This window comes from Benincasa hispida, chromosome 11 (genome assembly GCF_027475165.1).
Source record: "Benincasa hispida cultivar pf3 chromosome 11, pf3_genome.v1.1, whole genome shotgun sequence".
NCBI lineage: Eukaryota > Viridiplantae > Streptophyta > Magnoliopsida > Cucurbitales > Cucurbitaceae > Benincasa > Benincasa hispida.
Genome location: NC_143488.1, coordinates 4,826,318 through 4,849,034, shown reverse-complemented (window position 1 = coordinate 4,849,034; position 22,717 = coordinate 4,826,318). Strand labels below are relative to the sequence as shown.

The following is a 22,717-nucleotide window of genomic DNA, read 5'->3' as shown; positions in this document are numbered from 1 at the left end:
TAATTTTCCACCAAAAGTGATTTTTTTTTTTTACAATTTAATGACTTTGAAGAAGTGTCACTATTTAATGGCTGTTAATAATAGTCATTAATTATTGACATAAGAAAACTATTATCGTAGTAAAAAAGTACAAAATTTTCCATTGTCACGAACTACGAAAATTTTGGAAAACTCCATTTTTTCCGGTAAAAAACGTGTGAAATGAGCATTTATGACTATTTTTTCACTCTCTCATTATATGTGCTATGTATAATAAATCGTATATTTTCAACCATTTGAAATATCCGTACGGATAAAAAACCCCGTTTTCTAAATCCTTAGCAACCACACCCGGTGGCGGCAGCAGCACTAGCCATCGATTAAGGTCATTCGGGTCCGCTCCACGACTGAGTGGATATTTACAATTTTACACAACCAGTAGGAATCACACACACACGCATACTAACAACAAGCTTTCTTCAATGGCCGCCGCTATGTCGCCGGCCACTTCTCTCCGCTTCAATCCCTGTTCAACTCTCCGTTTCATCACCGGATTGCCAAGAAAACTACCACAGCACATTCTTTTCCCGCCAGTTTCCCGCCGCCACTCTTCTGGTTACTTCCGGCGAACTTTCTGCACTGCTGTCTCTTCCGGGGAAGCTGCGGAGAAGACGAAACCTGAAGTTTCAAAAGATTGGAAGGTCACGCGGGGGGAGAAGGTTGGGGAATTCAGGAAGAAGCTGAGGATCTCTGAAATAAAGGGCGGCCTCGATGAAGGGCTGGATAGACTCGGGCAGACGTTCGTCGTTAAGGGCTGGGTTCGGACTCTTCGAGTTCAGAGCAGCGTTACATTCATGGAGGTAAGAGGAATCAATTCGTGATGTGGGACTATTTTAGAGGCTGAGAAATGCAGGATAAGAAGTTCGGTACATTCTCGTCTCCTTAATCTTTCAAATCATATGCATTCTGGAGGTAAATTCTGAAGGAAATTGAAGGGTAAGATTGCATTAACCACGTGAAAAATGGTTCAATAATTCTGGGCTAGTCTGGTATTCGTAGTTTTAAACAAAAATCACTCAGCTTCGTTGAAGGAAAGTTCAATCGTGCCATGGAGCAAGTGCCTGCTGTTGATATAGTCGTAGTTTTGTATAAAGCTCTGTTTTTCTTTCATGCAATTTTTATTAGTTTTAGCAATGATGAACTAAATAGGTTGAGAATACGAAACAGAGTCATCGTTGATATCAATTTCAAATGGGGCAGAAGAAAAAGTATGAAAATATGAAGTTGGAATATTAGATAGGATTGACTATGGCTTGTTGAAAGAAGTACTGTTATTATCTTAAATGCCTCGCTTTGTTTTGTGCTTAGGTTAATGATGGATCATGCATTTCAAATATGCAATGTGTAATAGATTCCACGATAGAAGGTTATGATCAGGTACCCAAGTCAGCTCATTGTTGAACTCTTCTTATTCCTGTTTTCGAATGAACGATGTTGATGGGCAAGCATATCAATATTTTGATGCAAAACGGTCTGGAAGATATTGAACTTCAAAGTTCAAATTAAAATGAGATAAAATAATACACAAGAAGACCGGATAGCCGTATGGGGTTAGATATATGCGTTTTTTTGGTTCTATCACCTACTTGCTTCATTGATAGCGTGATCATCCTCTTCTTTTTCATTGATATACTTGGAGGATGATCATGAAAGCTGTTAACAAATGGCTGGCAATAGAGAATGTAGTTATTTAAATTTATAGAGGATCGGTTTATATTCCTTGAGACAACTTTCTTTTAAAAAAATTGAAAATGAGGAGATCTACAGGAATTTGTATGAACTGCTTTTCCTTTTCCCTCCTCGGAATTTGGTAGTTGAGACAATTAGTAACGATTACAAAAAGAGGTTCCATTAACTGTTGCAGATGATAAGCAGGAAAAAAAAAAAAGGATCATGGATGCCAAAAGATGCATTACGATTTCTTTTAATATGATATCTACTTGTCTCTGTGTTCTTATTTCAGATTTGGAGTTTGTTGGCAGGTTGAATCTGGCTTGATCACAACTGGTGCATCAGTGTGGGTGCAAGGGGTTGTAGTCGCCAGCCAAGGATCAAAACAGAAAGTGGAACTGAAACTCCAAAAACTTGTTGTGGTTAGTACTTGTTCTTTTTGCTTAATTAGGTTTGACTAATTTAATTTTTTTTCCTGATCATCAACTGCAGTATTTGCTCATCATATAGTTCATACTTTGAACAAAAGAAAATGATGCATATATGCAAGTATTTGTTGCTTGTTTTTGTTTAGTTTCAAGGACGAGGTATTAGTGCGTTGGATTATCTTCTTTGTAAAGGCGGTGATCATATGCATATGTGTACAAGAGGAAGCTAGAAAGAGTTAAACAATTGCCAAGGGTCCATTGGGGGTAGACCTTTCTATTTTTGGCTTAAACTCTTGCATAAGAAAATTATTGAACAATGTTCTTTTTGGTTTGTGTGAAATTCGATAACAATGCTTTGTTTTCACTTTTCTAATGAACAGGCAAGATTTTAAAAGGATATTGTGTTTGAAGAAAGAAAAACAGTAGTGAGGAATTGTGCACACAGAAGTGGAGAATGTGTACGAGACTGGTAAAAGAATTTGAGTTGAGAGAAGTTAATATGAGAAAATATATGTGGGTAAAGAGAGATTAGTAAGAGAAAGCCTGCATAGAGAATTTTTTTAAGAGTATATACAGAAAGGGATTAGTGATAGATTGGTATTAGAATCTTATTTAATAAATTTAGGATTTTTGAAATGCAAAGGAAAGGTCTTTGAAATCTATCTTTTTCCAATTGCTAAAAATTAGCTATTAGGAGCTTTCTTTGGAAAACTTGACTGGAGTCAATGGCAAGGAGAAAAATTACACCTACTTGGCTACCTCTTATGTTATTTTGTAGACAGGAGCTCCTCGATGCAGATTAGAAAAATCTTATTGTAGTTATGCTCTTAGGGATGCTTGTGCTAATGGGATTGATTTTTGTAACCCTGTTAGCCTTTTGTAAATTTCCTTGCATTAATGAAATAAGATTCTGTTTCCCTTAAAATAGGCTAAGATGTCAAAAGCATTTTTTAAGAATAGAAAAAAAAAAATGTTACCAAACATATTTGATTTTGAGAAAAGAGAAAGTAGGAAATGGAGGGGTCTTTAAACAAGTCTTGGATGCTTGCAGGAATAGCTTGCTTCCTGCCTTTGTCAATAAATAAAATTGGCAAACACAGTTTCTTTAAATGAGGTAAAAGTTGAGATACTGAATCTACCTAGGTACACGCTCTACTCATGGCTGATAAATTATATTTTTATATCATATACTTTATAGATTGCATCATGGATGAGCAAATTCAGAAAACATTTCTTCTCTACTTGTGTTAATATTTGCTATATTTCAGGTTGGCAAGAGTGATCCTTCGTATCCCGTCCAAAAGAAAAGAGTTAGCAAAGAATTTTTGAGAACAAAAGCTCATCTTCGTCCAAGAACAAACACTTTTGGGGCGGTATAGTTCTGGTTTTTCCTTCAGTTTAGATTCTAGTGTTCAAGCCTAGGGTGCTAATCCTAATATTCATGAAAAATAAAGGTTTTAATTGTCTAATTCACTAAAATGAACTATGCATGCCATCGTGAAAAATTTAGGGATGAATGAAAATCTTGGACTTTTGTACTTGCTACTGTAGTGGATCAAATGTCAAATGTCTCAACCTTTCTTTCTTTCTTTCTTTCTTTCTTTTTTTTTTTTTTTTTTTTTTTTTTTTTTTTTTTTTTTTCCCTTTTTGTTGGGGAAAGGGGGGTGGGGAAGATGTTGGAAATGACATTCAACATCTTTTCCTGATTTGAATTGTTGGAGATCATTTTTTTAATGGCACTTGTATTGTTCTTGGATCTTTCATAGGTTGGCAAAAGAAAATTGAAGTATTCACTCTAGAGTGATAAGTAAAACATTGGATGACTTCTGGGAAAGTAATTGTATGAAGTTTCTATCTGAAAATGACCTATTTAATAAAAGGAAAGAGAATGGATGAGTTCTTTGAATTTGCAAAATATCAATGCAGTTTTTGTCTAATTAGCTCAAATTAAAGTGCTCTTTTATTAATTTTGAAAGTGTGAACATCTCACCCTCATCATTGGCCCAACCTAGCTTAGCCTGGCCCTAAAAAGCTCTGGTCAAGCTTGGCCTAGGCCCAAGTCCAATGGCCCTAAGACATTTTTTGGGCTTGGATCGGACCGACCCAACTTTCAACATCGTTCTCGGAAATAACATTTAACATCTTTTCATGGTTTGAATTGTTGGAGATCATTTTTTTCAAGGCTCTTGTACTGCTCTTGGATCTTTCATAGGTTGGCAAAAGAAAACTGATGTACTCTGTGGATATAGATTTAGGGAAAAGTAAAACACTGGATGAATTCTGTTAAAGCAAGCATACAGAGTTTGTGTTTGGATATGACCTAAATAAAGGAAGGAGAATGGATGAGGCCTTTGGTTTTGCTAAATTTCAATGTACTTTTTGTCTAATTAGCTTAAATTGAAGCGCCTTTTTTTATTAACTTTGAAAGGGTGGTTACAACTTACATCATCAATAAAAGAAGTTAAGTTATGTTCCCCCTCCGTGGTTGAGGATTCCTCAACAACATCTTGACTTAATCTAAGTTTTTTGTTAGAAGATCTTTTAATTTTGCTTTATCTACCTCTGTTGGTAATTATTTATGGATTTCCTCTATACTAGTTAATTGTCACATTCTTGTTTCCCGATAATTGGTAACTGATCAAAATAATTAGTTAGATACATTTCTTCACTTGCTTTTCTTTAGTAATTTCATACGAACAGTTGCGTAATTTGTCAATTTGAATATGATGACGTTGTGTAGGTTGCAAGGGTGAGGAATGCTTTGGCATATGCTACGCACAAGTTCTTCCAAGAAAATGGATTTGTTTGGGTCTCAAGTCCTATTATTACAGCATCAGATTGTGAAGGAGCTGGTGAACAGTTCTGCGTGACTACTTTGGTGGGTGTTTTAACCTAGAAATCCTGGAATTCCCTATGATATCTTAGTAGAACAATAGAATATTTTAAAAAGAATAAAAAGAAAAAAAAGAAATTTCTGATGTTGGCAGATTCCAAGTTCTGAAGAAGCTGCCAGTTCTGATGTGGGCTCCATTCCGAAGACAAAGGAGGGATTTATTGATTGGTCACAGGTGAGTTAGCTTTGTTAACTCAGGAATCAAGCTCTTGAACTAGTTATATCATGTGTCAACCATCTTTTTGAATCTTATGGAAGAAAATTGACGAGTCTTGAACAAGCTCTTTGGCACTTCACCATACTGTTTCTTTGCAAGTATTTAATTAATTTTTTTCCACTTCTGTGTCAAGGATTTTTTTGGGAAACCAGCATTCTTGACTGTCTCTGGGCAACTCAACGCTGAAACTTATGCTACTGCTCTCTCTGATGTACAGTTTTTCTTCTACAGTGGTGCTTGTTTAGGCATGATGGTGGCATTTTTACAAACTGCTAATAATCTGTTCTAAAATCTTCCTCAGGTTTATACTTTTGGGCCGACATTTAGAGCAGAAAATTCCAATACATCCAGGCATTTAGCTGAATTTTGGGTAAGTAGTATTCAGATTTGTTTAATATCCTGCCAAGTTCTGTTCTGCAAGTTTTCGTATGTGATAAGAAGCATCTTTAAAAAAAGGAACCTTCTACTTTGTTCTCTAGATGATCGAACCGGAACTTGCATTTGCTGATTTGGATGACGACATGTCTTGTGCAACTGCATATCTCCAGTATGTAGTATGTTACCTTTCATGACTATTGTGTCTTACACCACACTTGATTGAAAAATGTCAGGGATAGAAGTTTCTATATTTTATTACTTGACTAAATAGTAACAAAAGCTTTTATTTCTAGGTGAGACATATTCTTGAAAATTGCAAGGAAGACATGGATTTCTTCAATACATGGATCGAGAAAGGAATTATTGATCGACTGACTGTAGGAAATCTTACTATTACTCCTAGTCTGTTATACAGTTTTCCTTTAAATTTTAGTATATAGTGTCGGTTGAAAATTTATTTACATCACATCTATCATCTATTTTAACTTACCACTGGAATAACTTGTGCGGTGTGTTCTGCAGAACTTGGTTGAGAACGATTTTGTGCAGTTGTCTTACACTGATGCAATTGAGCTTCTTCTTCGAGCAAATAAGAAGTTTGAATATCCGGTAGTGCCCATCAGATTTATTTATTTATTTATTTTGGATGAGAAACTATTTCATTGATTGAATGAAATATACAATGGAGACAGAGGATCAAAGGCCTCATTTAGAGGGTATACAAAAGATGTTTCCAATTAGCGATGAGGAAAGATAAGCTATGACTATGTTTAGTTAGTATATCTTTACACAAAAAAAAGCAGATTGAATGCAAATATCTATAATATCTATAGTGTCCATTAGATTTATTACGCTAAGTTATGGAAGTTTTGGTTCCATCTTGATTTTATTCTCTGTTAATCTGTTTGTTGCATTGCATGTTGGTAATGCATTTTATTCTCTGTTAATCTGTTTGTTGCCTTGCACTGATGCAATTTATAATCTGTTGTTGCATATTGTAATTGCTGTGCATTTTAATATGGCCATTGCTGTGTGGATCTCAAACTTTTTAAATTATTTTTAGGTCAAGTGGGGAAGTGATTTACAAAGCGAACATGAGCGTTATATAACTGAGGAGGCATTTGGTGGATGCCCTGTAATTATCAGAGACTATCCAAGGGTATGCTTTTCCTTTTGTTTCTAATCTTGCAAACATTGATCAAAGAAAGTACACTGATTTTTTCAATTGACGTGAAATTATAGGATATAAAAGCATTCTACATGCGGCAAAATGATGATGGGAAGACTGTTGCGGCCATGGATATGCTGGTTCCAAGGGTAATGTTCATATATATGTGTGTATATATATATAAGAAACAATTGCTTTCATTGAGAAAAATGGAAGAATACAAAGATATTACAAAAAAAAAAACCAAGCCCACAAATATTCCATGATAGCTTAGAACCAATTGGCTATACCAGTTGGTTATAAGGGTGGATAAACTATAATTATAAAAAGGAGGGCTCAATTATCTAATTGAAGTGAGACGAGCTTGGGAGTTTTACTCCATATCAGAAAAAATATGAGAGTTATGATCCAACCAAATGAACCACAAAAAAGCCCCAATAAAATTAAGCTAGAGGATCTTCCTTTCTTTCTTGAACGGATGCCCATTGAATAAAAGAGAGAGGAGGTTCCGAATGTCAAAAGGTAAGACGAGCTGCCATTCAAAGGCAGCAAGCAAATGCTCCCAAATAAATCTGGACTGATTACACCAAATGAAAAGGTGGTTGTGTGATTCCCCAGAATTTTGCACATAAGATGGAAATCCGAGGAGATCAACGTTGAATTGTGTCTATCTAGGCTAGAGTGGCTGATCTCCAGATAAAACTTCACCTTCTTGGGATATTTTCCTATCCAAATGCAGAGGTTTGTCTTTACTGCCAATTTCACCAACTGATGATAATGACTTGGAAAGAGATTTTGGTGTCAAGACCCCATCTTTTTCCCAGTTCCAAAATGATCCTTGGAACATGTTTGGAATGACTCTTTTACGTGTTTTAAAAAGTGGAGTGCAAAAAAAAAAAAAAAAAAAAAAAAAATTTGTAAGCACTTAGAAAGTCATTCTAAACAGACCATTGGTTTTGTTAAGAGTAATCATGGCTGGTGCATTTAATAGGTTGGTTCACTCCTCAATTACCCTATCCATCAAATTTCTCCTTGAACAAAACATCCAAGATGTTGTTGATGAATTTGTTAGGTACTTAAGCACCTTGGAGAACTACACCATAAAAGCTAGCTATTGAGGTGAGAGAGCCAAGTCATTTAAGTACCACATTGGTCATGCATTCTAACTGATGTGGGACAAAGGTAGCCCGTACTACCTTGGTTCCTAACAATACCCCATCCCCAAAAAGCCGACATCCCAGTGGCTAGACTGACGGTACTTCACTCGAAAACACCCAGTCTGAACTCTCGGTGCTTTTTTCTAAAATGTCAACAACCGGCTCGGATACCATTATTAGGTACTTAAGTATCTTGGAGAATCGCACCCCAAAAGCCAACTATTATGGTGAGAGAGCCAAGCCACTTAAGTATCTCATTGATCATCTCATTTTAACCGATGTGGGACAAAGGTTGCCCATTCTACCTTGGTTCCTAGCAGAATTCCACATACCGGCCACGGTAGCTTCTTTGTAGTTATGGCAAATGGAGAGGGGAATCTGTCTTTTAGGGCCCTATTTTCCAGTCAAGTATCAGACCAATGTTGAGTGTCAATGCCATTTCCAACTTTACAGGATTTGTGTTTGTAAACGGAATCTTTGAGTTTTTCTGTGTACTTCCAAGGTCTTTTGAGGTGCTTAGAGAATAAGTCCCTGGTTTGAGATCTTGAGTATTCCCTTGTTAGGTGGTAAACTAACAAATAGGTACTCATAATAGGAAAAAAAATAGTGATTTGCTCCACTCTTCCTTCTTTTCATCAAATTGAAACAGAATTTGGTGGCACGTTATTATCCACTAAACATTAATAATATCCAAGGAGAAGTTAATACTTTTCCCGGATTTTCTCAACAATTTTTTTATATGTAACCGTGTGGTCTAACTATAACTAATTCAGTAGCTTTCCAAGAGCATGTCTATGAATATGCAATTAAATATTAATAATTTAATGCAATATGAGGGACACTTTAAACTTGGTTATTGTTAAAGGAAGGTATCATATAAAGTTATTGTTCTTTTCTTTTTTCCCCTCCTCCCTCTCTTCAGATTGGGGAACTTATAGGTGGAAGTCAAAGAGAAGAACGGCTTGATTATCTGGAAGCTCGTCTGGATGACTTGAAACTCAATAAAGACAGCTACTGGTGGTACCTTGACTTGCGTCGTTATGGTTCAGGTTAGAGCTGAAGCCCTTAGAGTTATCATATTAAGTTTGTTTTGTGATTAAAGAGAAGAAAAAATATGAAAGAAGGAAAACTTTCAATTACATAGCATAATGATATTTTTTCCATTTTCAATTAGAAGACTGATAGGAATAGTATTAGAGGGATATTAGGGATATATTAGTAATTAGATAAGTAGTTTGTTAGGGAAGTGGTTATAAATACAGTGGTGTAGGGAAGGGGGAAGACAAGCTAGATTTTGGAATATGAAGTAGGGCTTGAGAGTATCTCAAGATTGGAGAGTCCAAGTACCTCGAAAATTTGGTCATCTTGTATTTTCATTATCGTTTTATCTTTTAATATATTTGGGTTCTTTCAAAGACAAATAAAAGTTAGAAGATGGGGCCATTCAAAGAAGAACTACCCTAACAAACGAGTGAACGAAACATAACAAAAGCAGATTACAAAAATTGCTTCGATTGTTATGAATTAAAAATAAAAAATTGTTACGAAACCTTCTAGGCAATAATGCCTGGAGAGCCATTGAAATGAAACGCATCACATTTGAAACCTCCTCTTAAGAACGCTCCAATTTCTCTCCAGCTAGATATTCTATAAGATTGCAACGGAAGCCATTTGCTAAAGAGCCTGACCTCTTTCCTAAAAAGTATGTCCTCCAACATATCCTTGCAACCTCTAGGAGTACGGATTGAGAGAAGGGTCGGGACAAGTGGGATAGGATGAGAAATTAGATTGTCAAATTGACTTGGAAGGAAAAAAAAAATGCCTTTGGGGCCCCGAGAATTTGCCTACATGAGCCATTGACATTTGGAATGAGACAAACAATTAGTAATTTAGTACTTAAAGGAAATTAGATTGATCATGAGATTCCACATCTCAAAGAGGCCTCTTGAAATTAAATCAAATGAAGAGGAAAGGAAAAGAATAATCAGTATAACATAACACTGAATTAACCAAAGCCTCATTTCCAGGGAAAAGATTTAAAGAGGGGGAAAGAAATTGTGAAGGCAGCCATTACCTATCAATAAAATTTTCCAGAATCTAATGGAAGCCCCGTTACCCAAGGAGAAAATTTGATCTAGTTATTAAAGCAAAAATAAGTAATAGAACATGGATTTTCAAGAACTTCTAGATATGTGTTTAAAGACCACAAACATGATCCACCCTAAGGTTTGACGAGCATACTTACTATGATCCTGTGCTACAACGAATTAGGAATCAGGCTTTAAGTTGAAAACGGTAAACTTGATTATTATTGATTTGCTGATATAAGGTAAAAAAATGTTGATTCTGTTTCTTAAAGCAGTTGAATCTTTTAAGCTACCATAGTAATTTTGAGGGTTCATCACATGAAAATCTTGTTAAAGCCATCTATTTGAGGATTGCCGTACACAAGACAAGACCGTCTATTTTCTGGGGAAAGAGTAAAAAAAGAGATCTAAAGCCCAAATTTTGAGCACGACCTGCGATGAATCTATATTGATTTTACGTGCAGAACTCCGTACTCTACATTGGAAGGAGAAATACATTGCACAAATATTTCTTTTGGCTTTAGATCAAGGAATTTTGATGTTATATCAAAATTTTCAGATCTTGGCGAACTATAGCTAGTAATGCTGTAGGCAATAATATACTCGCGATTATGTGTCCTTTTGATGATGTTAACTACTTGTTTTTTGTGCCAACGTGAGCATAGCTCAATTGGCATAAAACATGTACCATCGACTAAAAAATCAAAGGTTCGAATCGCCTACCCTACATATTGTTGAACTCAATTAAGGAAAAAACAAAAAAAAACTTGTATTGATTTCAAGTAGCAAACTCCAGTGCCTTGAAAAGGAAGAAGATAAATTTCTACACTCTAATCAAAGCTCTTGTGTTTCAGTTCCCCACGCAGGCTTTGGTTTGGGCTTTGAAAGACTCGTGCAGTTTGTTACTGGAATAGATAATATAAGAGATGCCATCCCGTTTCCTCGTTCACCTGGCTCTGCTGAATTTTAATGCCAAAATTGTTCATCATCTTAATTTACTCATTCTTTTATTTAACATCCTTTCCCCCTCTTTTTAAGGAACTTGTTCTTCCTTCTCATCACCGTTGTATTTCTGTTATGTTGTCACTTCAAACTGAGCAAACATTGCTACCATAAGGGCTGAAGGCTAGAAAATTATGTTGTATTCATTTCTGTACATTGTGATAAAGCACTCTTCACTTAGAACTAATGGGTTGAAATGAATGATTTATCTTTGCTAAACTGTGGTTGAACTTTTATTTCAGCCTCTTTATTATATTTGGATCCGTTTTGTAAAATGATAACACGAGTTCTTGGTTATGGATAAATTTCCGAGTAAAATAGGGTGTTGAAATCATAATAGAAAAAAGTGAGATAAAAAAGAAAATGAAAAGATCAAAATGGTCACAATCATTTGTTTCCGTTTATTTCAAAAGTAACTTACATTATAATCATTATTTTTTACTTATCTTTTAAAAAAGCCAAAACAGATTTCAACTTCCACAAACATACGAATAATGAGCAACCTCCCCAATGTCTAATCCTTCGACATTGAATAGCTAAGGTTTGTCCGTCTGTTGTTTGCCGGGGGGCTATTATGAGGCATGGAATTGGCTCTCCAAAGAGGAAGGTGGAAAGCGATTAATGGGGCATCTACTGATATTTATGCATATCAATGCTTGTCTTCGAGAGTAAATGTTCAAAATTCTCCCCTCTCCACGACCTTTGTTAAACGCTTTTGTCAGCAGTTGGATTATTAACAATTGGAATGTCTAAAAGATTGTGGATTTTTCTTGGCAGTTAGATGCATAATTAATCCTAGGCATTCTTTTAGTTAACACTCTCTATGGACGGTTTTTGTTTGGTACTATGATTGAAAATGACTATATTTTGTTAAAAGTGGATACAAGTTAGTACAAGATCTTATTTTTGGGGCTTCTATGTTAACGAATCATCATATTAAAGAAATGTGGCATCTATTGTGGAATATAAATGTCCATTAAAAAATAAAAATCTTTTCATGGCATGCTTGTATTGGAGCTCTTCTAAAAATGTGATTTAGGCTATTGCCCTCTAAAAAAATGCTCTAGAAATAAAGCTCCAAGATTGTAAAAAATCGAAACAAATTTGGAGAAGTTGGTTTTATGTGCTTTCTTATATGAACACAAATTAAGTTGACTTGCTTCTCTTTTTTATTAGGTCTCGGTGAATCAATATGCTTATTTTTGCATTGGTTGCTACTATCATCTAGAACCAACATGACTTTATGGTGTTTAATATTGCAAAGAAATGCATTTTAACCCTATCTAGTAGGCTTGAGAGTTCGTTGAAGAGATGGATACATATGCTCCTCAGATAAGATCGAGTTTGTCACAACTCCAAATATTCTCTTCGTAATGATGACATTAACATGATTGCTAGAAGCCCGTGAGAGTAGCTTGTATAAACTCAATTTTGATGCTTCCTTCACCGTGAGCGCAATGGACTTTAAAGCCATTGTTCGTAATTTTATTAACGATCTTTTAATTTGGATGCAAAAGATTCTAAAATTCATTGATAATATTAAACTTGCCAAAGCAGCTACTCTCCTGAACGATGTTTTTACAACTAAAGTAAGGATTTATCATTTCTGAGTTGAAACAGATTTGATGATTCTCTAAAGATTTTATGCTTCGTAATTTTAAGTTCTCTTTAATTCTTCTTTTTCTGTATTACTGAAATAAAAGAAATATTTTTTTAAAAAAAAAAAGAGAGGAAAAAAGAAAACTCAAAGTACTCGCACACTTTCCAAAGTGAAACAAACCTTCATTCGCATTATAAGGTAAATGTTTCAAGAATACTCCAAGCCTCACATTCAATGTTTTGTAGACCTCAAATTTAATTTTAAAAAAAACATTTAACAAATCGTAAATTATCATTTATCGAACTGCCAAGTATACCATACCATAACTTTTTGTCTTTTCACACTTTAAACGCCACAATAACAAAAATAGTAATAGTTCATATAACCACAGCTCAAACTTTTATATATATCAATACGTTTCTTTTAATATCGACACGAGGCGTAGCGACAACCTCAGTGCCTTTTTCATAAAGATTTAAGTTACTTGTGATTTAAAAGAGGAATAAGTCTCCAGATTAAAAGTTAAAACCTTACGTCGAAGCGAGCCTTAAAGCGCAAGCTTATCGCATCCACTTTGTTTGTAAAAGAGGATGCGACTAGAATCTAACAGCTAATTGCAATGACAAAGAATTCACAGGGTTAATCAGTAAACCATACTAAAATTAATGGACTAAAATATTATATAAAAACAAAAGATGCAAATCATCTTATTCTTCACAATTCAGTACATCTTTCCATCTTGATGATGTTCAATATTTGAAGCACCTTAAGGGCCATTTTCTAGTTTCTGAAAAACGGGGCAGAAAAAAAAATAAACAAATGAACTATACAATGGTGTGCCAACAAAGGCCTTCTTCTGTCTTTGCTTTTAATGTAAAATACCAGCTCCAGAAGTATCATACGTTGGAAACTCCTAGGAGAATAAAATGAACTGACATCTAAGCAATAAACATACAGAGATTGTCGACTATATTTGTGTTCGCAAACTTCAGGGTTGGGAACAAAGAAATTTCAAGAGATAAAAAACAAAACAAAAAGGGCACATCCTTGCTGAGGACTTGCTTTAATCAACTCTATATTCTGGTGCACACGACTGACCTTTTTATGCAGGAGAAGAGATGCAGCCGTGACGATTGCATTCGAGTATCTGTGTGGATCAACTAAGGAACAAAACTTGGTATTTACATTTTAACTACTTAAAGTTCCACTTCATGGAGGTCATCTCCCATGCCACCGCCATTAATCGGTGTGCGACCCAATGCTTCGCCTAGAGGTTTAAGTCCTGTTGGTTTATGAAGGGGGCTAAAGGCATCACTGAAATTTGCACCACTCCACGATGCAGTTCGTCGGGAGTTGGCTTCTGCGAACGGCCCATGACTACTTTTATTTGCACTCTTTACTGAGATGTTTCCCATGCTAGGGAACCTTTGCATAAGCGTAGTTGTCGAGGGAGTAGAAAATGGATCGTTTGTGGTGGATGTTGAAGGATGTTCACTGGTTGTGGTGGTGTCTTCCTCAGTGGATTCCGGTATAGTTTCCTCTGTCGGTTCAGGTGACAATGCGGGACTTGGAACAAAGAATTTCGCATTGGCAGCAACCCTTGGCTTAATTGATGGAACAGAAGGTGACTGAAACAAGTTTGCTGAGCTCCCATTGCCTTGGTTGAAGGTGTCAACATACCTGACAAATCACACAAGATGGCCTGAGTTTAGATCATGTTCTTCATTCAATGACTAAACAAGGGGGAAACTTTTAGATTTCAAGCAGAATACTTTGATTTATGAACTAAGAAAGGGATAACTACCCAAAAGAGATCAAATCCTTTTCCTATCTATCACAGTCCTTTTTCCTTGATTTCAATACTTATAATGGAAGTCAGTATGTCAAAATGTGACAAATAGCAAATAAATCCTAGATACAACCACATCAGTTCGAAGCCTCATTAAGTTTTTAGAACTCTATTAGCAAAAATAAATAAATAATCCAGGCCACTGACTTGGTGTTCATGAAGGAAAGCCAGTACCTGGAAGTCAGAGACCCCTAAAAACGAACCACAGGACAAAATTTTACCAATCTTGTTCCCACAAAACATACGCTACTTGACCTTATTAGACCTCTAGAATTCATTATTACTACAATCCAAATATTGACATCACATTATCCATATCCCATTATCATTCCAACCAGCCAAATGTGTAACTGATTTGTCTGTGAAGATCTGCATTTCTAGTGCCCAAAGTATGCACTCAAGGTGAATACAAAGCTTCCGAGTTAATCCAAAGTATTCCATCAACTATACATTCATTGGTTAGTTTCATGAATCTGAAACTCAATATCCAAGTATTCTGTTATTTCCCCACTACTCTCCCTCCATTAATACGAACAATGACCGAACGTCCATGCTATAGTAACCCCATGGGCCATACAAGGCATTTACACTTTGCTAGAAATTACAAACCAACCCACAATATCACTCTTACTCTTAACCATTTAATTAAGCTTCAAGAAACCATCCAAATATTGAGTTTCACGAAGCCACACATGCTCCACTGACTGAAGTTAAGAATTAAACATTTGTAGTACCTTGAACGAACACCCATCCGTCCACGAGCCGAGAATTGGTTTGAGCTTGGTGGGATAGGTGGGATTCCGGAACTATTTTCTGCAGGAGTAGGATTGGGACTTGCAAACTCCACACTTCCATCATGGGATGGTGCTTCTTTCTTTAGTGCAGATCTCAAGTTGTAATCAGTTCCACCATTCTGGAACGTTGCAGTTGTAGGAGGTGGAGGTAAGGCTGGCTCTTCCGCCGGAGTTTCAGCACCTTCCTCAACCCATCTCTTCAGCTTTTCATCATAATAAAATTTGTTCTTCTCACCCAATTTCGCCTTTAGCAACACAACCCAAAATGAAAACCAACTTTAATTGGCTGATAGAAAAGATATAGGCAACAAGATTGAAAGAGAAACAAAGATCTCATGAAAAGTATCTGAATGGTTAAGAACCTGCCGACCCGGGCGAGGCCTCAAGACTAGTCCAACAGTCTTCTGCAACAATTGTGAACCAAAACCAAAACGTGTAAAACGAGATGTTCTTGAATCTGATGTTTTTCCTTGACCATCAGCTGACATTGATTCCTTTGAAGAACTGATCTGATTCTGTTGCAAATAATAAAATTGATCAATTGATCTGGTCCGTAATTTTTTCAACCGTGACAGAGGAAAAATGGAAATTACAAACATCACACCTGTCTTGGAGTTCTTCCAAAATCTGGCTCTGAAACACTCCTGTTTGAAACTGTCATCTTACTGCTATCAGCAGTCCACTCACTTATGGGCTCCATTGAAGCAGATGGAATTAACGATGACATTGCCATTGTTGACTGACTAGTTGATACTCTTGGGACCACTGGCTCATGATAATGTTCATTACCATGGATATTTCCATGTGTGGTTAATGGTGCAGGAGGTGGTAAGCCCCCAACTACACGATGTGCAGTACTGTCAAAAAAGTTGAGTAATTTTCCGACTAATTTTCCAGGGGCCAAATTTGTGGTATATCCACCCTGAAAGTTGTGTACAAATTGTACAAACGTTTATCAAACTGCCCTCAACATTTTATTTCTGAAACAAATATACAAAGAAATGCAATGAATACCTGTTGGTAGGCTCTAATCCTCTCTTCGAGAGAAAATAGCAACTGCTTCCACGTTTCAACTTCAGGAGCACGACCAGTTTTAAGTGACTTCAAAACTGCTTGGCAATACCTGATCCAAATTCCAGAATATCGTGATCTTTTTGCAGAATTTATAAAATCATCATATTAAAACCCCAAAATCAATAGTTATGAAGATAAGAAATCTCGGTAATAAGAAATCTCGGTAATCTATTTAGCCACGGACGATGCAGGAACATAATTTTTATTGATTTTGGTTCTATAGATAGTATTCTTCTGTTGCCATTTGGGACACTTTTGAAAATACAAAAATTCCCTTAGATAAACAATATGAACACTCTTATTTTGGGTGCTTAGCACTTTCAGGGGACCTTAGGTGTTTTTCATTTTCTAACTTTTAGATCACTTTCCATAGTATATATATCCAGGAGGACCCGCATCCTCTGGTTTTCATAATCTTCTCTTTTTTGATATGTAATTCTTTACCAAAGGAAAAAAGAAATGTAGAACCAGTGAAGGCACTTACTTCAACGAGTCTGAAACCTTCCCCACTTCTGCTAACATGTAAGCATATATGAGCTTATATGGCTGAAAGGGTAGAAGGATAAACTGAGAGTTTCCAAGAACTTTGGAGTATTCATATAATTCAGTTCTCTGTCCAGATAAACAAGTAAATTCCGTATGAATTTATGAAGTGATTCATCAAAAGAATTATAGGAAAGAAGTGCGTACAACAAAAGGACAACAGAAAGCTGATGGAGATAATGGTAAAACAACATTGGTAATATACACAAGAGGGGAAAATTTTCAATGAGTAGCATAGAGGATATGCTAGAGCAGAAGGAATCTCAACATTGTAAAACTTGGAAACTAATTTATCCAAAGATTAAGCACACCACAAAGAGATGTTATTTTCTAAACATATAGGCCACCTAAATGAGAAGCTATTTTCTAAAAATATAGGCCACCTATATGAAAAGGGGACAGTAGAGTACACATTTTAAATATATATTTTCTTTATATAAAAACATCTAAAACCAATAATTTTTATTTTATATTCTATTCTATTTCCATTCTTCTTAATTCTTAAATAAATAAAAGTCTGAACTCTTTTAGCTCATGTGTTCCTATAATTGTTTATCTTACTTCTACATCCGTGTTTTTATTGTGATTAACAAGTGTTCAATGCATGCCCAACAAGTGTCATACACGTATCCGAAAGTTAGAAACCTTAAGCATATAACTCATTGTTCGTCATAGAATATATCTAATGAATACCTGGATAGCCTCTGGGCCAGCATAGGTTCGAGGGAATTTCCAGTGATCAGCTCCAATAAGACAGAGTCTAGCACTGTCTGAATATGACTCAAAGTTTGCCTCGGCAACTAAATAGCAAATGTGGGCAGCAGTTATCTGAAAATATTGCCCAGCCAATTCAGGTTATGAAACATTCAATAAAATATCAATCAGACATTTTCCAGAAATAATCTAACCTCACTCCTTTCCTTCCATAAGGAGTCTCCAAGATGAATAATTACAAGTTCATCATCTTTTGTCCTGTTGGCAGTGATCACTGCTAAATTTTCTTCCCAATCATCCAGCATACTATTTGCAGGAAACTGTGAATATGACCCAGAGAACAACACATGAGCTTCGTAAGGGAGAGAAAAAAAACCTGGGAAAAAAAATTACATAACGAATCCTAAGAAATAAGAAAAGCTGATCTTCATCGCTCTCCTATTATTAAGATGGTTTCTACTTCATTAAGGAAATGGAAATACTATTCGTTGTAGCACCATAGTTTATGACCCAAATCATTCTGACCCTACATCACCTGTGAAGAATTTTGAGCCATGCTACCACCCAGAGGATTGATGTTAGACATTGATTGTGTAGAAAAGACTTCTGCAGGTTGCCCAGCTATAAGCAGGCAAAGGGTCCGCAGAGGTGATCCAGGTACCAACTGCTTAAGAGCCATTTGCTTCACAGTATCAATGTAAAACTGCAAAATTCAAGATGCAAGCTATACATAAATAAGAATTCAAAAATAAGGAGTTTTCACCAAATTTGATGAATTTGAGAATCCAAGACATGGTCTAAGAAGGATGAGTTGCAAAGAAAAAGCCACAGATGGAGAAACCAAACCAAACCAAACAAAACAAACCTGGTCACCGAGCTGTGAAGCAAGAACAAGGGCAGGTCCCCATAACTGACCTTCTTGTGCACATTGTAAAGCCTCTTTCTTTCTACCAGATACTAGGTGACTCTGAACCTCAGAAGCAGTTGCCTAGAACATGCACCAAGGAAATGTTACATCGCCCAGAAGCTAATGAACTACACTAATTAGGATCTCACTATAACGTATTTGCTTGAGAATGGTAGAATTATGAATTAATACCCGCATATGTCCTTCAGAAGGCAATACTTGCAAGCAGTGGCTAAGAGCATGATAATTATTGAAATGTACGCCATTCTTCTTGGCAGAAGCAAAAAGACCGGCAACTGCTGATTCTGGATTATCACTTTCCTGATAAAAATATAAGTACAAATTAGGACAAATTGTAGTTGACCTCAAGTGTTCATTTCTAGAACAGAAGCTGGAACATGGCCCGTGGGTGTAAGGAGAGCTCAGAAAGGTGCAACAATAAGTTGAAATCAATTGAATGATCAAGAACAAAACTACGAGATAGAAAACTGGACAAGAAATTTGACTTTTAATACAAACAATAAATAAATTTATACTTGTCCACACACTGCTCTGTTAAATCAATCATTTGCACGCAATATATTGGTAGGAAAAAAAACTCTTGGGAAACAAGAGCAATAGATATCTAAAGCTATATGAGAAGTCTAAAAATAAGAAATAGAAAAACTTTCAAATGTTAAAACTCCAGATTAGAAATTGTTAAATAATGTTGTACAAGTAAATTGGCACAACACACCACAAAAAATATCCAATGCCATAATAATCAGTGACACAAACCCGCATGTCATGAACCATCCTAAAGAATATATCTTCTACAAGCAATCTTTGGGACAAACTTAGGTAAGTTGTTATTAACTTCCTGCCCTTCCTCTCAGGGAGATTATCTTAACTCCTCATTTGCATGTATAAGATGTAAATTACAGTAATGTAAATTTAAATGTAAATAAACAAAGATGAAAGTAGTTATAACAATCAACACACCTTATATTCTAAGGGGGGAGTAATTACCCTTAACACGGTGTCTGTGCCAAATGGTGATCGAAGTTTCCCATAATGCTGATATCCTATCTTGAGCAAATTAAGAAGCAGCCTCAACGCTTCACCTTTTCTGTAATCCATTCCTGATGATTCACAATTTGCAATCCTTTCATCTATCCATTTCTGTAACTCTTTATTCCCCACATTTCCACCAACCAGTGGACCAGGAAAGGAATGTTGGCAGAGAGCACTAAAGTAATCACATGCACCAACATCATTGCCAATAGCATTGGAATTAGTGTTACCCATGACAACTTCCATTAAGTTCAGGACAGAAATTGTGCCTCCAACAGGAGCCTTCACAAGTAACAAAGATGATGGATCAGAGTAGACTTGGTGCATCCAAATGAATAAATCTCGAAAAGTAAAATATTAAACACACTTGCAACATAGTACTTTCCCCCTAATAGTCAATAAGCAACAAAAAGGGAACAGACTGAGAAAAAAGGTGTCCAAACCTGACTTCCAAACGTTGAGTTGCCAAAGGAGCTGCTATCTTTCACCACTACAAGTTTACCTCCAAATCCAAATGTTACCAGTGCATGTGGAGGACGTCCAGCAGAAGATCTTCCAGCATTTGAAGCATAAGAAGACTGATGACCTCCGTGAAAAGATTTTTGAATATTAGTCACATTCTGATTGCTATAATAGTCACTCGACATAGGCATATGTTCATGTTCCTTTGGATTCTCCTGATGAAACTGATGACCATAATCCATAGTTGAGGGAAAGCTATTTAAGCTGGTAGGTCCATTGACCTCATTGTGAACCTGACTTGGTTGGAAATATGATGGAACTGCTCCATAAGAACTAACAGACTTCTGCTGCTCTTTTCTTACAGAAAAATCAGGACTTGAAGACCTATCCAGTAGCTGATTTCCACCAAAAGTTGGCCCAGCCTGAGATGAAACACTTTCTGTTTGCCAACTAGTCAAATTTTGTTGACTTTCATTATGGTAAGACCCTGTCAATTTATCATCTAGGCCTTGATTATGCACACCACTCGATCCGTATTCGTTAGGTTGCACATAATCAGCATACATACTACTGTTACCATAATTATAGCTATTAGCTGATACATACCCGTTTTGATTATGCTGAGCTTCATTAGTTGATTTAATTGATGAATTATAGGATTCCAAGGAGCACCATACTTGAGTAATTGTATCATAATACCAACCAGGGTATTGTGGATCAAAGTACATATGTTCAGGGTACCCAGTATTTCCTTGTGATACCTGATTAAAGTTAGAAACACCATCTGTCGTGCTAGTCTCAGTTACAGTGCCTACGACAGACTGAGAAGTTTGTAAATATGCAACCTCCGTGTTCGTACCAGAAACATCATTCCATTCACCGTTCAAATTAGTATCAAAGGCACCTTGGACATTTGCCGCTGCAGCAGAGTCCTCTACCTGGTACCATTGTCCAGAAGCTGAATCGTACTTCCACCCTGGATAGAGATTTTCCCACTGCTGACTGCTACTTAAATCCTGCCCAGCCGAAACTTGATCTGTGGATCCTTCATAAACTTGATGATTGTTTTGATACTGCACATAATTAACAGAGTTATTTGCATAGTTCTCGTCAGCACTAGTTTTAATGGTTGCTTCACCATTCAAATTATTCTCCAAGGACACACCGAGACTCCCTGCGTCATTACCACCCAAATCATTGAAAAAATCCGAATATGATCCAAACCCCTGCCCCCAATTTTGCGATGAATCAGCATGAAACGAACTCCATCCTACCTCCTTTATGGCCGGACCACCAGATTCATCGCTCTTGCTCACCAACGAATCTGAGGTCGATTCTGATCCAATACCATCATTGCCCGATTCCAATACGCTAATTTCCTCGACAGAATTCAAAGAAACCAAAGAAGCCTTCTCTTCTGCATGTGCTCCCAATGTCCCTGGATCAGCCTCCACGGAACCCTTCTCCCCTACGGCTTCATCATGCCCATGGTCACCACCATCACCACCACCACCAGAATCCTTGAATGTATTCTCCGCATCATTAATACTCAGATTGGCAAACGCCTTGGCATCATCAGAATCACTTCCATCAAGGAACTTGGATCCTGAATCATCGGGTCCCACAAAATCATCTTCAACCAATTTATCGAAGAAATCTTCATCTGTCTGATCCTCCACCTGAAATGGAGGAGGATTTGCAGCCATCTTTTAAACCCTAAATCCAACCCAACGCCTAATAACACCCCCAACCAAATTCACACCGTTGCCCACTAAAGAACCCTTAAAAACACTTCCGAATTCTCACCTAAACCAATTGGATTACAGCTACACCCGCAGCATAAACCAAGAGATCCAGCCCCTAATCGATCAAATGCACATCAATAACACTTCCCCCAAGTACGCAAGCTCCAATCCCACACATCCAACCCTAAACCGAGCAAGATCTGGGCCCTCTGAAACCTCCCCAATCAAGATACGACAAATCAAATTACAAGGAACGCCAAAAATCAAACAAACAGAAACCTAAACATCTACTAGAATTCAACGCATTGTGCGAAACGAAAAACTACGAATTCTAGCACAAAAGACATAATAACTTACAGATCTACAGATGGATTTGCAACGAAATGGCAGAGAGAGAGAGAGAGAGAGAGAGAGAGAAAGAGAGAGAGAACCCTGAAATTCGCACCACCCACCCACCTTGAGCTTCGGTGTTATTTTTTTTTTTTTTTGGGATCAATCTCTAAAAAAAATTTATATATTTTTGTAATATTTTTCGTCTTATGTGATTTTATTTTCTTTTTTTGTAATTCAATTAATTGCGTCTTGCGGTACACGTGGAGGCTTTTTTGTTGCTCCACCTTGATGTTTCCGTATTTTCCTTTTTCCTCTTGCCTCTTGCCCCCTCATGGGTGATTCTTTGCGTTTTTTTATATAGATTTTAATTTTATTTTTTGTGTCAATTAATTAATAGTTCAATTATTTTTTTGTTGAATTAATTAGTTTAATTATTAATTAGTGGAGTTTTAAGTGGTTTTATGATGAAACGAAGTGCTTATTAGATATGATCAATAACGTTTGTTATTTTATTAGCTTAAATTACGCATTTCAGGATTATGCCTTCCTTTTATTTATTTATTTTTTTAGAATCACCTTTCTTTTTATATATATATATATATC

At 36.4% G+C, this 22,717-nt stretch overlaps 2 protein-coding genes across 6 annotated transcripts; one reads left to right on the top strand and one right to left on the bottom strand.

Annotated features, from left to right (window-relative positions):
• Positions 1 to 249: 249 nt before the first annotated feature.
• Positions 250 to 11,259, top strand: NS1 (Class II aminoacyl-tRNA and biotin synthetases superfamily protein). 2 transcript variants are annotated; one of them, XM_039048195.2, is made up of 15 exons: positions 250 to 839; positions 1,348 to 1,416; positions 2,022 to 2,132; positions 3,407 to 3,511; positions 4,879 to 5,016; positions 5,126 to 5,206; positions 5,382 to 5,459; positions 5,550 to 5,618; positions 5,728 to 5,802; positions 5,920 to 6,003; positions 6,149 to 6,235; positions 6,690 to 6,785; positions 6,869 to 6,943; positions 8,874 to 9,000; positions 10,893 to 11,259. In XM_039048195.2, the coding sequence occupies exons 1-15, from the start codon at positions 462 to 464 to the stop codon at positions 11,006 to 11,008; spliced, it is 1,689 nt and encodes a 562-aa protein (XP_038904123.1). In that variant the 5' UTR covers positions 250 to 461; the 3' UTR covers positions 11,009 to 11,259. The 2 variants fall into 2 exon arrangements, with proteins under 2 accessions (XP_038904123.1, XP_038904124.1); XM_039048196.2 differs by lacking the exon at positions 1,348 to 1,416 and having other exon boundaries at positions 343 to 839.
• A 2,038-nt stretch (positions 11,260 to 13,297) lies between these two features.
• On the bottom strand, positions 13,298 to 22,315 carry LOC120092000 (protein transport protein SEC16A homolog). Of its 4 annotated transcripts, none has more exons than XM_039050187.2 (14): positions 22,139 to 22,279; positions 20,018 to 21,990; positions 19,503 to 19,856; positions 18,714 to 18,842; positions 18,480 to 18,602; positions 18,150 to 18,317; positions 17,809 to 17,934; positions 17,594 to 17,728; positions 16,842 to 16,969; positions 16,298 to 16,406; positions 15,888 to 16,205; positions 15,646 to 15,798; positions 15,224 to 15,528; positions 13,298 to 14,320 (listed from the first exon to the last, which is right to left on the bottom strand). In XM_039050187.2, exons 2-14 carry the CDS (start codon positions 21,740 to 21,742, stop codon positions 13,837 to 13,839), a joined length of 4,257 nt encoding a protein of 1,418 aa, XP_038906115.1. In that variant the 5' UTR covers positions 21,743 to 21,990; positions 22,139 to 22,279; the 3' UTR covers positions 13,298 to 13,836. The 4 variants fall into 4 exon arrangements, with proteins under 4 accessions (XP_038906115.1, XP_090163503.1, XP_038906114.1 ...); XM_090307377.1 differs by having other exon boundaries at positions 19,530 to 19,856; XM_039050186.2 differs by having other exon boundaries at positions 20,018 to 22,315.
• Positions 22,316 to 22,717: the final 402 nt, after the last annotated feature.

Bases quoted from the DNA above. Each gene is read 5' to 3' on its own strand.
- NS1 (XM_039048195.2), top strand. From the start codon at position 462: ATGGCCGCCGCTATGTCGCCGGCCACTTCTCTCCGCTTCAATCCCTGT. The intron at 2,133-3,406 runs GTTAGTACTTGT...GCTATATTTCAG, and splicing joins AACTCCAAAAACTTGTTGTG to GTTGGCAAGAGTGATCCTTC. The intron at 6,236-6,689 runs GTAGTGCCCATC...AATTATTTTTAG, and splicing joins ATAAGAAGTTTGAATATCCG to GTCAAGTGGGGAAGTGATTT.
- LOC120092000 (XM_039050186.2), bottom strand. From the start codon at position 21,742: ATGGCTGCAAATCCTCCTCCATTTCAGGTGGAGGATCAGACAGATGAA. The intron at 17,935-18,149 runs GTGATGTAGGGT...TCATATTCACAG, and splicing joins TGGCTCAAAATTCTTCACAG to TTTCCTGCAAATAGTATGCT. The intron at 15,529-15,645 runs GTTCTTAACCAT...GTGTTGCTAAAG, and splicing joins GGCCTCGCCCGGGTCGGCAG to GCGAAATTGGGTGAGAAGAA.